Source organism: Rhinopithecus roxellana, chromosome 9, assembly GCF_007565055.1.
Source record: "Rhinopithecus roxellana isolate Shanxi Qingling chromosome 9, ASM756505v1, whole genome shotgun sequence".
In the NCBI taxonomy this organism is placed as follows: domain Eukaryota; kingdom Metazoa; phylum Chordata; class Mammalia; order Primates; family Cercopithecidae; genus Rhinopithecus; species Rhinopithecus roxellana.
In genome coordinates, this window is record NC_044557.1 from 12,308,170 (window position 1) to 12,323,508 (window position 15,339).

Consider the following 15,339-nt stretch of genomic DNA (forward strand, 5'->3'; position numbering starts at 1 on the left):
GAACACAACTATGTCTATTTGTTTATATGTTGTCTATGGCTGCTTTTATGCAAAACAGGAGTTGGGTACTTGCAACAGAACCCACAGTTGTCCTACAAAGCTGAAAACACTGTCTCTCTGGCTCTGTGGTAAAAATTTGCTGATGACTAGTCTAGAGAAACTCTTGTTCATATGAAGAAACATGTAGAGAATGTTAATGTAAAAGTTGAAAACCTCACAAGTGTTCATCACCAGTGTAACTAAACTAAATTGGAATGGTTTCCAATAATAGACTGTTTACTATACAGCAGACAAAATGAAGAAGGTACAAATGTATGCAACCACACAATTGCGTCGCCAAGTAAACTGCTGAGTGAGAAAAAGGAAGTATGAACACTATATTTCCATTTGTGACAAGGTTAAAACATGCAAACTGAACTACTTGTAGTTTAGGGAATCATATGTATGAAATAAAATAAAATAAGGGACAATTTAAGTTGGTGTCACATTTATCATTAGAGTACAGAGAAAAAAAAAGCAATAAGAGTGACTCCTACTAGGAGTGTCAAGGATATGGATCAATATTTCTTTCTCTAAGTGAGTACTGAGCCACGGCTGTTGGCTTATAATCAACATTTGCATTGTGCTTTTTTGTTTGTTTGTTGTTTTTAAAAATTACTTCAAATCTTAGATCAAATACTTAACTGCCTTTTTAGCAAGAGAAACTTACCTAACACTTATTATCTTATCATCTCCTCAAATTATGATTTTCTTCTGACTTTTTACTTTTTAGCATACCTAGCATATACACCGACGTGGACATTTCTCAATGCTGAATTGTTAATTTTCTATGTATTTCTGAAGGAATTAGCTAGATGCATTTATACATGAGCATAACACAGACACTTGTATATATATATATATATATATATATATATATACACACACACACACAGTCATATTCCATATGCTTAGAGAATAATTATAAAGAATTGCACAGGGGACATTGCATGAGACTTCGTGTCATATGTCCTTGGATAGGTTATGACCCTGCCTGTGGGGTGATCCCTGAGGGTTCCTTCATCTCAATTCTTTCCCCTGTGAAATGAGAACGCAGTAATAATCATATCTACTTTTCTATTTTTGTGTGGATAAAATAATGCTTGGTGTCATTCATAAAAGGAATATTTTCAATGCCACTTCTGGTCTCAGACATGTACTGTCTGCCTGTCTCTGTTCCAGGTTGTATGGCTCTCCAGGTGACATTGACCTCTGGCCTGCCCTTATGGTTGAAGACCTGATTCCTGGTACGAGAGTGGGACCAACACTTATGTGCCTGTTTGTTACCCAGTTTCAGCGGCTAAGAGATGGAGATAGGTGAAGGATTATCTGTTATACTTATTAAACATCACAGAAGTTATTTTTGACCTGCAATGTATATGTACAACCCATTGTGATTCACATTTTTTATGATTTAATGCATATTGAGTATAATAAATAGCAGACAGCATTTGGTGACAGAACTTTTGTAACCACCAATATTATCAGATAGCATTTATTTTTGTAAATCTTTGTAAGAAGAGAAGAAACAGAATTTCTCAAAAAGCAATAGAAGTGGGTGATTAAGACATTGACAGCTAGATGGACTACGTTGTGCTTGAATCTGAGTCTCACCACTCACAGCTGTTTAACTTTGGACATGTATCACTTGGAAACAGGTTCCTCATCTGTAAAGTGTGACTAACAATTATACCTATTCCATAGGATGTCTGCAACCTTCAGTGATGTTGAGAAGGAAGGAATTGAGAGCAGCCTTGAGATTCCCTCCCTTCATTCTCATGGAGGAAGACCTGCTGACCCTAGACCAGATCTCCTTATAAAATTACATTATGAGGGCATTTACGAGTGGAAAGATAACAGGGAACTCTTCTGTAAAATTTCTTGATTTATCTAAAGTGTTCATTGTAAATAAATTTAATCATGAAATAATGGGAAATAGCAGGCTGGAGAATGTAAGTTAGTCATGTAATCTCTTTACTGTTCCAAAACTAACCATGAATAAAAACCAGGAAACACAAACCTAAGCATCCTCTCCTGAGTGGACATGTGCTCTTCTATTGCTTGGGATCCAGTATGTTCCAGGGCATGGTATCTTCTGAATCATTAGTAAAGCTTAGTGTTGAGTAAGATCTAGGAATCTTGTAAATCTCTTTGACAATATAACCTTTTATAGTATTGCAGAGATAATATATATAAGACTTGAAACAAAGCCCAGAGCTTAGTTTTTAATTAAAATTACAATAAAAATTATTCTTTAAATTTCCTTTCAAATCTCTTCCACTTAGAAATTATAGAGAAAGTAGCAAAGGACTTAATTCCCTTTATTGCACATTGGTAACAATTAATAGTATATTTCCTTAAAATCATTTTTAACATTGAATTTCTTTACCAACACAATTGGGTTAATATGCTCAATTGGCAATAGTTTAAGAATACGTGTAGTCAAAGACTGAAAATAATTGAAAAAGCTTCAGTTTGGGGGGTAAGCTGTCTTCCCCATATATATTAGTTTGCAAGGCTATTGTAACAAAGTCACACAGCCTGGATAGCTTAAACAACAGAAATTTTTTGTTTTCACAATTCTGGAGGTTAGATGCTGATCAAGGCATCAGCAGAGTTGATTCCTACTAGGGTGTCTCTTCCACCCTGTAGATAGCATCTTCTCTCTGGGTCTTCACTTGGTCATTGGTCTGTATCTATGTCCACATTTCCTTTTCTTATAAGGACACCAGTCATATTGGGTTAGGGCTCACCCATATGATCTATTTTTACCTGAAATACCTATGTAAAGGCCCTATCTCCAAATAGAGTCACCTTCAAAGGTACTGGGGCATAGGACTTTAACATATACATTTTAGGGGGACACAGCTCAGTCCATAACATCAAGAGAGTGGTAAGAAGTCCTTTTGCTTACCATCTTAATTTCCTGTTCTATACCCAGTATAAAAAAGTGCTTGGCCTATGGTATTCAAATATTTACTGAATGATTAAACCCAAGGATTGACTTTACTGAATTAACTCAAATATTGACTTTAATCTTTTATTTAAAATTGATCGTATCCTTTCATTTAAAATTGAATGTGCTTATTCTAGTTAATTGATAGATATAACCAAATAGTATATATTAATTATCGAAAGTGGTACTCTCTTTGTAGGCAAACATATTAATATTACCTTGCTCAGACAATTTCTAAGGTTAGTTCATAGAATTTAAATGTAGCAATAGGGCTAGGTGCGGTGGCTCATGACTGTAATCCCAACACTTTGGGAGGCCGAGGTGGGCAGATTACTTGAGGCCAGGAGTTTGAGACTGGTCTGGCTAACATGGCAAATCCCCGTCTCTACTAACGATATAAAAATTAGCCAGGCATGGTGACAGGAGCCTGTAATCCCAGCTACTCGGGAGGCTGAGGCAGGAGAGTTGCTTGAACACTGGAGGTGGAGGTTGCGGTGAGCTGAGATCCTGCCACTGCACTCCAGCCTGGGCTACAGAGTGAGTGAGACTCCATCTCAAAATAAATAAATACATAAATATATATATGAAAAATTTAAAAATGTAATAATAGACTTTTCTTTTTTGGGAGAAAACCTTAGAAAACTTTCCTTTGAATCCTTTTGTAAAGCTTGAGGTAGAAAGTGATGACAGTTTGGAAGCATGGGATTTAAGAATGTTGTAAATATTGGAGGGAATTAAAAGGATACTCAGTTGGAGAACAAGCATAATCCTTTCAGTATGAGTCTTTTATGTTGAGCTCTTCTTGGTGCATTGTGGCTGTTTGACATGCAGCAGAGTTCTCAGGCCACAGACCCACGACAATGCTTTCTTTGTTGGCTATCAGGTTCTGGTATGAAAATCCTGGAGTATTTACCCCGGCACAACTCACTCAGCTGAAGCAGGCGTCCCTGGGCCGAGTGCTTTGTGACAATGGTGACAGTATTCAGCAAGTGCAGGCTGATGTCTTTGTAAAGGCAGAATACCCACAGGATTACCTGAGCTGCAGTGAGATCCCAAAGGTGGACCTGCGAGTGTGGCAAGACTGCTGTGCAGGTCAGTAATAATGCAATGAGTGCGATCTGGATTGATGTGCATGTTCATGCACTTGAATTGTTTTCAGTGTCAAAGATGTGATTTAAACAAAGATACACAAAAAGCCAACAACACAGAACTTTCCTTTTGGAAATCTGATGGATGATGAAGGGGTGGACACCAGGAAAAACAGAGGCTCCCAACCTGCCCAGCCTCTTCCATTCCGCATTAACCTTGTTAGAATGGGGACACTTGCTGGCAAAACTGGCCTCTGCCTTCTTACTGCATTTCAGATTTCTGCACCAAAGATCAAACGCCAATCGCTTGGTACTGACTATATCTACTTCTTGGTGTTCATCTAACAAGAGAGAAATGAAAGTTGATAGTAACTTGGCTAACTTAGACTATTCATTCTTTATAAGATGTGGCAGTAGTGCTCACTGGAAGTACAAAGAAATTTTGATAGAGTCAGGAAAAAACTTTCCCTAATGGCACAACAGAATTGGTGGTATCTACAACATCACTGTTTATGAACCAAACTTTCCCTAAGGTGCTTCTATAAGCATCTGTTTTGTTCTCACAATATCCCTTTAGAAATGTGGATTTCTTTCTCCTTTGATGAAAGTATGGCTCAAAAATATTAGATGACTTTCTCAAAGTCCAAATATGAGTAAGTGGTAGAGACAGGGCCAGAGAAAAGATGTATCGTTTGTTGAAACCTGGAGGTGAACTGAGGACTTGATGGTTCTCAAGCAGAACATGCTGACGTCTTCACGGGTAAGATGTCACAGGTGTCTGTCACAGGGAGGATACTTGGAGCTCCTCTGGACGCCAACGACACAAGTGCCACCACAGGTTCATACCTGCTCCATGTAGTGGCCATGGGTCTGGGAGTTCTGATGTTCTCTAGGACTGAAATGATCATTCTGAGTAGCTAAGTAGTACTAGAGATTTGTGGTCGGGCGGCGGGGGAGGGGGGGGTGCGGAATTGAAAGCCACTGCTAGAAGCGTGATAGAATACTGGCTGCGTGCGATGGCTCACACCTGTAATCCCAGCACTTTGGGAAGCCAAGGTGGGTGGATTGCTTGAGGACAGGCTTGGCCAACATAGCAAAACCCTGTCTCCACTAAAATTATGAAATTTAGCCAGGCGTGGTGGTGGGCACCTGTAATCCCAGCTACTTGGGAGGCTGAGGCAGGAGAATCACTTGAACCCTGGAGGCAGAGGTTGTGGTGAGTCCAGATCGTGCCTCCAGCCTGGGTGACAGAGCCAGACTCAATGACACCTGAGTCAAGGTTGTCTTTTTCACTGCGGTGGTGCTTTATTGGACACAGCAAAAAGGAATGTGGTACTGTGGTGAGGGTGGCATTCTTTCCCTTACCTCAAGTTCTTGGTGATTAAATCCAGGAATAATGAAATAGTCCCCCCTCTTCAGAATGTTGGGGGAACAGGGAACAGTATACAAACTATATTAATGGCAACTACTAACACTCCTTTGCTTCTTTCCAATGTCCCTGGGATGGGGCATAGGGCCTGGTGAGCAGAGGGAGAGATAGATGGCATGGCAGGGTGTGGGCTGTGATGACCAGAGTGGTGCCCTGCAAGGAAGCAATGGCTCCGTGTAGAGGCCAGGGCTGGGTGCCCCTTATACTGACACATACCATTTCTAGCTCTTCTCACCTCTGGCCATGTGATAGGTGATTCATGGAAACACTTAGCTCATATAATTGTCCTGAGTCTTTCAAGGTGGGTGTTATTATCCCTGGTTTACATATGAGGAAAATAAGGCTCCTGGAAACTAAATACGTTTTCTAAGGTCCCACAGCTGACCTGAAGGACTCGGCTCTTTCCTCTGTGCCCACCACCACCTGGTAGCACCTGTAGGGTAGGTGCATGGCACAGAGACAGCAAGCAGGTCCCCACCAAGGGCGGTTCCTCTGCTGCCCTCCCTCCATTGCCATTGTTCCACGTTGAAGACTCAGAGGAGGAGGGCTCCTCTGGTTATTTAAATGGTAATGCGTCTGCTATGGGCAACATTTGTTATGGAAAATGCAATGCAAGGATGTAACAGACCAGGAGTGGGTTGGGGTTTATGCAGTGTTCTTATCAAGATCTGTGGTCCCAATGAATAATAATACTCTTTCTCTGTGAGTGTCTTTAAAAAATCTCTGGAAATGAATAAGCCAGTAGTAAACATCTGCTACTTAATTGGACACAAAAATACAGTGTTTTTTTTTTTTTTATGGCACTATAAAAATGCTCAGAAGTCATGTCAGTAACAAAATTACCTAAGGATATGAATATATCTTATGTAGTTCCAACCATAATGTAATGTTTATAATGAGAACCATTACAAATGGATACACGTGTATTTTTTTTGTGTGTACTTTTTGACTAACAAGCATGGATTTTTCAGAAAAATTAAAAGACAGTTTAAAATGAGTGGCTTAAAAAAAAGGTGTTTAGTAACTGCTCAAAAGTGGACCACTTTCTTATGGGATGGGCTTCTTACACTTACCAATTAACAGAAACATTGCTCTATGTAGATTAGGGGCATGCTGAAACACTCAGATCTCTGAGGAACTAGTTTCTAGACTGTGGCTCCGTAGTTTCAGATAGGGTATACATTTTAATGGTTTGAGTTAATTAAGGCAGTTGAGAAGTGCTGGTTTGACTCCACTGAGTCCATCCCTGAGACCTGAAGTTGTGAATTTCCCAGACAGAGAAGGTGTGTTAAAAGACCTAGAAACTATGTCACTACTCAGTACACTTGCCTTTGTTGTGTGTTCATTCATGTTGTATTAATAGATTTCTTTCCTCTCTTTTGCTAATCTCACTCTCAGATTAAAATAAGCAATGGTGCTTAAATGATTGATTGACTGATTGATTTTGAAACAGTCTGTCTCTGTCGCCTAGGCTAGAGTGCAGTGGTGCAATCTCAGCTCACTGCAACCTTTGCCTCCTGGGTTCTAAGTGATTCTCCGGCCTCAGCCTCCCAAGTAGCTGGGATTACAGGCCCACACTATTACGCCTGGCTAATTTTTGTATTTTTAGTAGAGACAGGGTTTTACCATGTTGGCCAGGCTGGTCTTGAACTCCCGATCTCAAGTGATCCGCCCACCTCAGCCTCCCAAATTGCTGTAATTACAGGCATGAGCCACCATGCCCAGCGGATTTAGTTGTTTTAACTAGCATTATCCTAGAGTAAAATAGAGACCTCCATTTGGGATGTAAAGGGCCACTCCAAGCAGTCCTAGTGGTTCATTTTGTTAGAATGAAATGTATGATTAAATTGACCCTCAGCTCTTTATGTTGCTTTTATAGAATAATTTTATTTTCAACAGGGCTATTTTTTTTTTTTTCATTTTTGTTTCCCACGAATAATAGCCTACTGGTTAATACTGATATCAGCATCTTCCAAATTTAACTACATTTTTTTAAAAACCTGGAGAAACTCTTCTCCTAAATTCCTAAACACATTGAAATGGGCTCTGAGTCTGTTTAAACAGTGATAATATAAATACAATCAAGATTTACATCATTATATCTTGTTATTCTTTGAAGGTAGAAGGCATGAGATCTAAATAATGGAGCTGGGATTTGTGTCACTTAGCTGTAAGACTATGGGCTTGTATGGGTAATCAAACTGGAAAAAGTTGGGGTGTTAAGGATTTGGTTTGCATTTTTCATGTCATTTATTATGTTCAATGAAGAAGTTTGTTATCCACTGTTTTTGTTTTGTTTTGTTTTGTTTTGAGGTGGAGTTTTGCTCTTGTTGCCCAGCCTAGAGTACAATGGCGTGATCTCAGCTAACCGCAACCTCTGCCTCCTGGGTTCAAACGATTCTCCTGCCTCAGCCTCCTGAGTAGCTGGGATTACAGGCATGCACCGTCAAGCCTGGCTAATTTTTGTATTTTTAGTAGAGACAAGGTATCTCCGTGTTGGTCAGGCTGGTCTCGAACTCCCGACCTCAGGTGATCCATCCATCTCAGCCTCCCAGAATGCTGAGATTACAGGCATGAGCCACTGCACCTGGCCCTACCCACAGTTTTTAACCCATGAATTTCAGTTTCTCTTCACAGAAACTAGAGACCATTCTAAAACAGCGTGGTGTTTTTATTTTCCTTTCTGCCCTTAACTACTTTCATTGTCGTGCATTGTTTTTATAAATTTCCTCAAGTCATTCTATGTATTTCTTATATAAGTAATTCCTTTAAAATATTGCTTAGTGTTTAATGGATAGAATTGTATATACCAACATTTATACAGTCATACTTTGCATATCAGGACTTATATTTCCATAGGCTAGGTTCTTATAGAACTCCCAAAGTAAAGTTGCTGAGGTACAGGATATAGGCTTTTTAATGAAAAAAAGTGTTGTCATATTTATTTCTAAAAAGATAAACATGACGATTCCACAAACAATTATATTAATACCCACTTTATTTCCCGACCAGCAATTGGTAATATAGTCCTCGGTTTTTTGATAGTGCAGTGAGTAAAAACTTAATTATCTCAAGCTCATTTTAATTTTCATTTCTCTGTTAGTATGTTTAAACAGCTGTTTCCATGGTTTTTGGTTTTGAGGATTGGCTGTGTGCATTGTGTGTTCATGGTCTTTGTCCTTTAATCGATCTGTATGAGCTCTCTGCAAATGCTATGTGTTAACAATGGTGAGGGTGAACATCCCAGGCTTACCACTAAATTGAAACGGTTTCATCATTTACCCAGCAGCAACGTACTTGCTTCCTCTTATGTGAATTTCTTTCTTTTCTTTTCTTTTTTTTTTAGACGGAGTCTTGCTCTGTCGCCAGGCTGGAGTGCAGTGGCGCGATCTTGGCTCACTGCAACCTCCACCTCCCGAGTTCAGGTGATTCCCCTGCCTCAGCCTCCAGAGTAGCTGGGACTACAGGCACCCACCACCACACCTGGCTAATTTTTGTACTTTTAGTAGAGACGGGGTTTCACCATGTTGACCAGGATGGTCTTAAACTCCTGACCTCCCAAAGTGCTGGGATTACAGGTGTAAGCCACTGCGCCTGGCTTATTTGAATTTTTTATGCTTAAGTAGATTTCTTTCAGTCCCTTGGTCCTCTCTGTAACAAAGTAGCTGCTGCATTTCATCTGTGCTGCTCCTTCTCCCTGTGCACCGCCTACCATCAGGTCCTAGTGTACAGTGGGCTTCATTAATGTGAGGACTTTCTTTAATTTAGTTACTTCATTTACCGTTATTTAGAGCCTCCCTTTTCAAATTAGCCTTATTTATTTTTCCCATTATTTGCATATGCATTATATACATAAATACATAAAATGTTTCATCTATGTCTGTATACAAGTATAGGTGTGTACACATACAGATATGTACGTTGTTAAAAATCTCAGACAAATTGAATTTCACAGACTTTAATTGACAAAGGGCAGTCTCCTGAGCCAGAGCAGGCTCAGAGAGACTCCAGCACAGCCACATGGTGGAAGAAGTTTTATGGATAGAAAAAGAGAAACGGGCCGGGCGCGGTGGCTCAAGCTTGTAATCCCAGCACTTTGGGAGGCCGAGACGGGCGGATCACGAGGTCAGGAGATCGAGACCATCCTGGCTAACACGGTGAAACCCCGTCTCTACTAAAAAACTACAAAAAACTAGCCGGGCGAGGTGGCGGGCGCCTGTAGTCCCAGCTACTCGGGAGGCTGAGGCAGGAGAATGGCGTCAACCCGGGAGGCGGAGCTTGCAGTGAGCTGAGATCTGGCCACTGCACTCCAGCCTGGGCGACAAAGCGAGACTCCGTCTCAAAAAAAAAAAAAAAAAAAAAAAAAAAAAAAAAAAAAAAAAAAGAAAAAGAGAAACGATGTATGGAAAACAGAAGTGAGGTTCAGGAACAGCCAAATTGGTCACAGTTCGGGTTTTGCCTTATTTGAACCCAATTTGAACAGTTGGCTGCCTTTGATTGGCCAACTGATTATGAGGCTCACCTGGTACAAGAGTTGATTACAGTCTGTTTGCACTTCCAGTCAGGTTCACTATGCCCAGACATCTTTAGGCCAAACTTAAAATTTGTAAGGAGGCAGCTTTGGGCTAAACTTAATTTAGCAATTACTTCTGGTCATCCTCTCAACTTTGGGAGATAGACCAAAACTTCAGGAATTAATGTCACTCTATCATCATCCTAAATGTCAAGTAATTTTGTGTGTGCATGAGGGTTAGAGTAGGGGCAACCTTCTTTTGTTGGAATCTGCTGTTTACAGGGGGGGAAAATGATCATTTTAGGACCTATCTCCTTCCTTAAAGTTTCAGTTTGGTTATGTTGCATTTAGCATAAGTGCCTCCATTTTGTTTTTGTCTGGTTTGTTGGGGCCTAGTGCAGGAGCTCAGTCCAAAAGAATGACCTCCCATAATTTTGTTTAAAGCCTCCTCTCCCTTTTTGGTAAGGTTCTCACATAGGTGAGTGTGTGACCAATACTTAGGGCTTTATCACCACTCTCAGTTACCATCATTTTGGGTTTTCTGTCTCAGCATATCATTCATAGGCTACGATGTTCTCATGGTCACATGTTTCTTTGAGTTTTTGTCATTCCAGTTGAAGAAAGGCCATTTGACATTCTACAGATGGTTGCATGCAAATGTTTAAAATTTTTGAGAGAATACAATGCAGCAGGGAGACTGCTGTTATGATTATCAGGAGGATAATACCAAGAGCTTGGAATATGCTCCTTACCTGGGGTCCCGTAAACCAAACCAACCAAATAAAATCAAATAGGTCAAAGAATGTGCTAGGTAAAGAATCTACTCACTTTAACCAAGGAGCCTGCTCATTAATTCCTTACAACTGAATCTCTATAATATCTGATGTGATGTATTTCTTCATGGGTAACAAGAAGTGCCAACAACCGCACAGACACTTCTCTGTTTACCATTAAGTAATCTAGAGCAATTTTATTATTTAGCACAACTTTCACAGGAGCATTTAAAGTCTGTTGTATAACCGGCTGGGCACAGTGGCTCAATCCTGTAATCCCAGCACTTTGGGAGGCCAAGGCGGGCAGATCACTTGAGGCCAGGAGTTCCAGGAAAGGCTGGCTAACACAGTAAAACCCCATCTCTACTAAAAACACAAAAATTAACTGAGTGTGGTGGTGGGTGCCTGTAATCCCAGCTATTCGGGAGGCTGAGGCAAGAGAATTGTTTGAACCCAGGAGGCAGAGGTTTCAGTGAGCCGAGATCGTGCCACTGCACTGCAGCCTGGGCTACAAAGCAAGATTTCATCTCTAAAATAAAATAAAGAAAAAAAAAGTCTATTGTATAACATAGCATTTACAGTATTATCTGCTATAAGAGCCTATCATGAGGGATAAATTTCTAATCATTGCTTCATTTACTCCAAACCATGGAAAAAGAAACTTAATAAAAGATGCCCATTTGGAAGAGTGAAGGCTTCCTATTAATTTTCTCCATAACCTGTGGCAGCAATGTTCTCTTTAACCTATGATGTAGGTTAAGATTAGGAGGGTATCAATGTTCTGTTTCTGACTGATTATGAGACAACAAATGTACCATGAACATTTCTCGCTTACACTGGCCCTTCATCTTCCATCTATCAAAGCATAAAGTTGTCTATGTATAAGGCTGGCTTCAATATTTTTCACAAAATTAAAGTATACCCCATGAGTCCACACAACAGTCTCCTTTTTCACTTTTGTTGTTCATAGAAGTATAAGCAATGAAAAAAATAGAAAGATAAGAGTCTTATGATAGCAGATAAGTCTTGATTCTCGATCTGGTGAAAAAGCTACCCATATCAATGGTGTCATCTTCTTCTGGGGAGAATTTTTCCTGGTTAGCTTTACCTTAAAGTTTCCAGTGGGAATACATTTGTAAGAGTGTGAAGGGGACCTTCTGAATTGTGAGGTCATGAACCCAAGGTTCAAGGTCTCAAAGTTTTGCTACAATGTGATGGCAAAGGCCAACGCTGATGTTGTTCTCAGAAGGTTCAGTCTTCAGGTTCTAGATTGTGAAGGGATTGATTGTCCTCAGTCAGATCACCATATAAAGCTTTCTTTACCTTGTGAAAATACACCTTGACATAGTGCATTAAGGCTTTGCAGCATTTAGTTATGTTAGAGTTTATTAGTAGAAGGTATATGACACTGTATTATTAGGGGGATAGGCCTTTCAATGATATAATAAAGGTGTCAACTTATGTTTTACACCGGAAGTGGGTCTGATTGTCATTAATCTACAATACCTTTGACCAAAACAATTCAGTCAATTCAGTTAGCTTTGCCCAGTACTATAGTATCTATAATACCTTGCTTAACTGTTTTATAACTTGTCCAGTGAAATAAGTATCCTATCTCTGGCTATTTCTCCAGGAATAATCTTTTAGCTACTGTTATAACCTCAGCCCTTGTGCATGGGAAAGCTTTCATACAATCGGAAAACATGCACTGAAAATGTCTTCCCCTAGGTACTAAAGGAGGAGACCACCCCTCATATTATCTTCTGCCCAATTTCTGCCTCCATAGAAAGAAGAAGCAAAAACTAAAAGGCAGAAATGAAATCCACAGGTAGACAGTCTGGCGCAACACCCTGGGCCTGGTAGTTAAAGATCGACCCCTGACCTAATTGTCTATGTTATCTATAAATTACAGACATTGTATGGAAAAGCACTGTGAAAATCCCTTTCCTGTTCCATTCTAATTACTGGTGCATGCAGCCCCCAGTCACATACCCCCTGCTTGCTCCTTTTTCACTTTTGTTGTTTTACACCGGAATTACACCCCCAATTGATCACAACCCTCTCACGCAGACCCCTAGAGTTTTAAGCCCTTAAGAGGGACAGGAATTGCTCACTCGGAGAGCTCTGTTTCTGAGACGTGAGTCTTGCTGAAGCTCCCAGCAGAATAAAGCCCTTTCTTCTTTAACTTGGTGTCTGAGGGATTTTGTCTGTGACTTATCCTACTACAGTACTTTCACTGTCTTCGTCCAGGTACCTTCCCTAATGTCTTCCCCCATATGCCATTTAGCCACGTGGCACCCAGGAGGACTATGAAGGGCAATGCCTGTCTAAGTCCTGAATTTCCATGCCTGATGCAGAAGTCAGGCCAGAAAACAGCTGTGAGGAGGATGACTGGAGGATACAACCCCTTCCAGAGAAGCCAGGAGGTAAAACTGGGCCAGGGAAGAATGGGCCATGTTTGGCTTGATCCTGGCTTGTGGGTGCTGTTCTAGGAACTGAGAACTTATCCCCAGGCTTCACCATGGCCATCTGTCCAGATCACCAAATCCAGACTCTCAAAACCAAACCATAAGCTCACAGTCAAATCAAACAAGTACCTACTTATATTTAACTGACAATTTTGAAACCATTCATATTTTGCCAACAATTTAAAAACAAATTTTATTTACCAAATCTTATCACATACACTTAACATATATAGTAGACATATGAACACAGACAGAAACAGATCTTCTGGCTTTCATAAAGCTAGCTTATAAATAATTTTCACTTTCTCTCTTTAGACTATCCCTTTTTCAATCACATGCTTCATTGCCCTAAGCAACCTCCAGCCAGGCAACTCCAAATCCGTACTTCTAAAGGGCCAACTCCCAAGCCAAACAAGAAAATCTGTATTTCGACAGCACAGAGCTAAGACTTTAGGCCTAAATATTGTATCATCAGCTCAAACCAAGGAAAAAATAGTGAAAGTAAAAGTTCAGTTAAGACAAGATAGTATGAAAAGCACTTTAAAAAATGTTTGACTTGTCATGTAAATTGAAAACAATGGCAAGAATTTCTAATGTACACAGGCAGATATCCTTAAAGATGCAGATTTCCTTTATAAATGTAGATTTCTTTTACAAAAAGGTTTAAAGATAGCCAGTTAAATTCCAGAAAGGCATATTTTAGTTCCATGGGTGTTCTTTCTAACTTAACTACTGTTTCTTAGCTGAAATTACTGAGTTCAGCATGGAGCCCATTAAGGAATAGGGCAAAGAAAGCATTTTCCATGACTGGATTCAGCATGGATAGCTGTGAGAAAGAAGACAGTCTACTTTAGTGAAGGTCTTATCTTTTGTAAACACTTTGGGATAGCTTTCTTTTTGCCTTTGGGGAAGAATAATAACTAAACCAAAAGGTTAATAGATATTTTCTTATCAATTAGTCTCTTAAACTTTTTATTTTCCATGTACAAAAAGTCTTTTAAAAAATAGTAAAAATAATAACATCTTTTTAGAAGCTTCTGCCTATCAATAGGTGTCCCTAAATGAGACTAATTCAAGAATTCTGCTTTTCTTTTTCTTTTCTTTTTTTTTTTTTTTTTTGAGATGGAATCTCACTGTGTTGCCCAGGCTGGAGTGCAGTGGCAAGATCCTGGGGTTCAAGTAATTCTCCTGTCTCAGCCTCCAAAGTAGCTGGGACTACAGGTGCCCACTGTCACATCTGTCTAATTGTTGTATTTTTAGCAGAGATGGGGGTTTCACCATATAGGCCAGGCTGGTCTCGAACTCCTGACCTTAAGTGATCCGCCTGCCTTGGCCTCCCAAAGTGCTGAGATTATAGGCGTGAGCCACCGCACCTGGCCAGGAATTCTCATTTTCAGATTCACTGCTTAAAGTGTGGTGTTATTCATTTGGAACATTCCATTCTAATTTTAAATTACCTTTAGTTAGATTTTACCACTTCTATAAGTGTTTGCTGCTTCCAGAGTTGATATTTATACATGAAAATGTAGGCATAGCTGGAAGGTGGATTATTCAGTTCTTTAGAAACTAAGGATCTCCTTTTTAGCTTACATCTTGGCTTTGGCTATCAGATCTCCTTGATCAACTTAGTTAATGATTTTTTTTCCTACCTAAGCACACAAAAAAAATAAAAGTGCTAGGAAGCAGTAGAACACAAAAATCTTTGTGAATTTCCAAAAGCTGAAATTTACACCTCCTGCAATATATCCATTTATTATCACTTTCTGTCAGACATAAGAGGCCTCTACTGGATCCAAGCAAGTTAATATCAGATTCAATGTGATTCTGCATCAGTCCAGTTTCTGTTGTGTTTTCTGAACCCAGTTCAGATAAAAAATTGCTCAAACAAACTCAGAGAGCTAAAAACAAATCTGTGGAGCTTTGGAATCTGAGAGAGAATTTACCAGGATCCCCAGCTGTTGTGAGAGAGCAAGGACTACAGTGGGCCTGGCAGGGACCTCACTTGATCACTTGTTACTCCTGGGCATCAGGGGAAGTGCTACTTCAGGTCCCACTTCTGACACCATCTGTTAA

The 15,339-nt window shown here is 39.9% G+C and overlaps 1 protein-coding gene across 1 annotated transcript in view; it reads left to right on the forward strand.

Annotated features, from left to right (window-relative positions):
• Window positions 1–15,339, forward strand: part of PXDNL (peroxidasin like) — a 513,952-nt gene that overhangs the window by 452,110 nt on the left and 46,503 nt on the right. Inside the window, exons 18-19 of the mRNA XM_030937395.1 lie at window positions 1,222–1,356; window positions 3,879–4,087. Of these exons, the coding sequence (XP_030793255.1) occupies window positions 1,222–1,356; window positions 3,879–4,087 (344 nt within the window). The remainder of the gene's footprint in view (window positions 1–1,221; window positions 1,357–3,878; window positions 4,088–15,339) is intronic.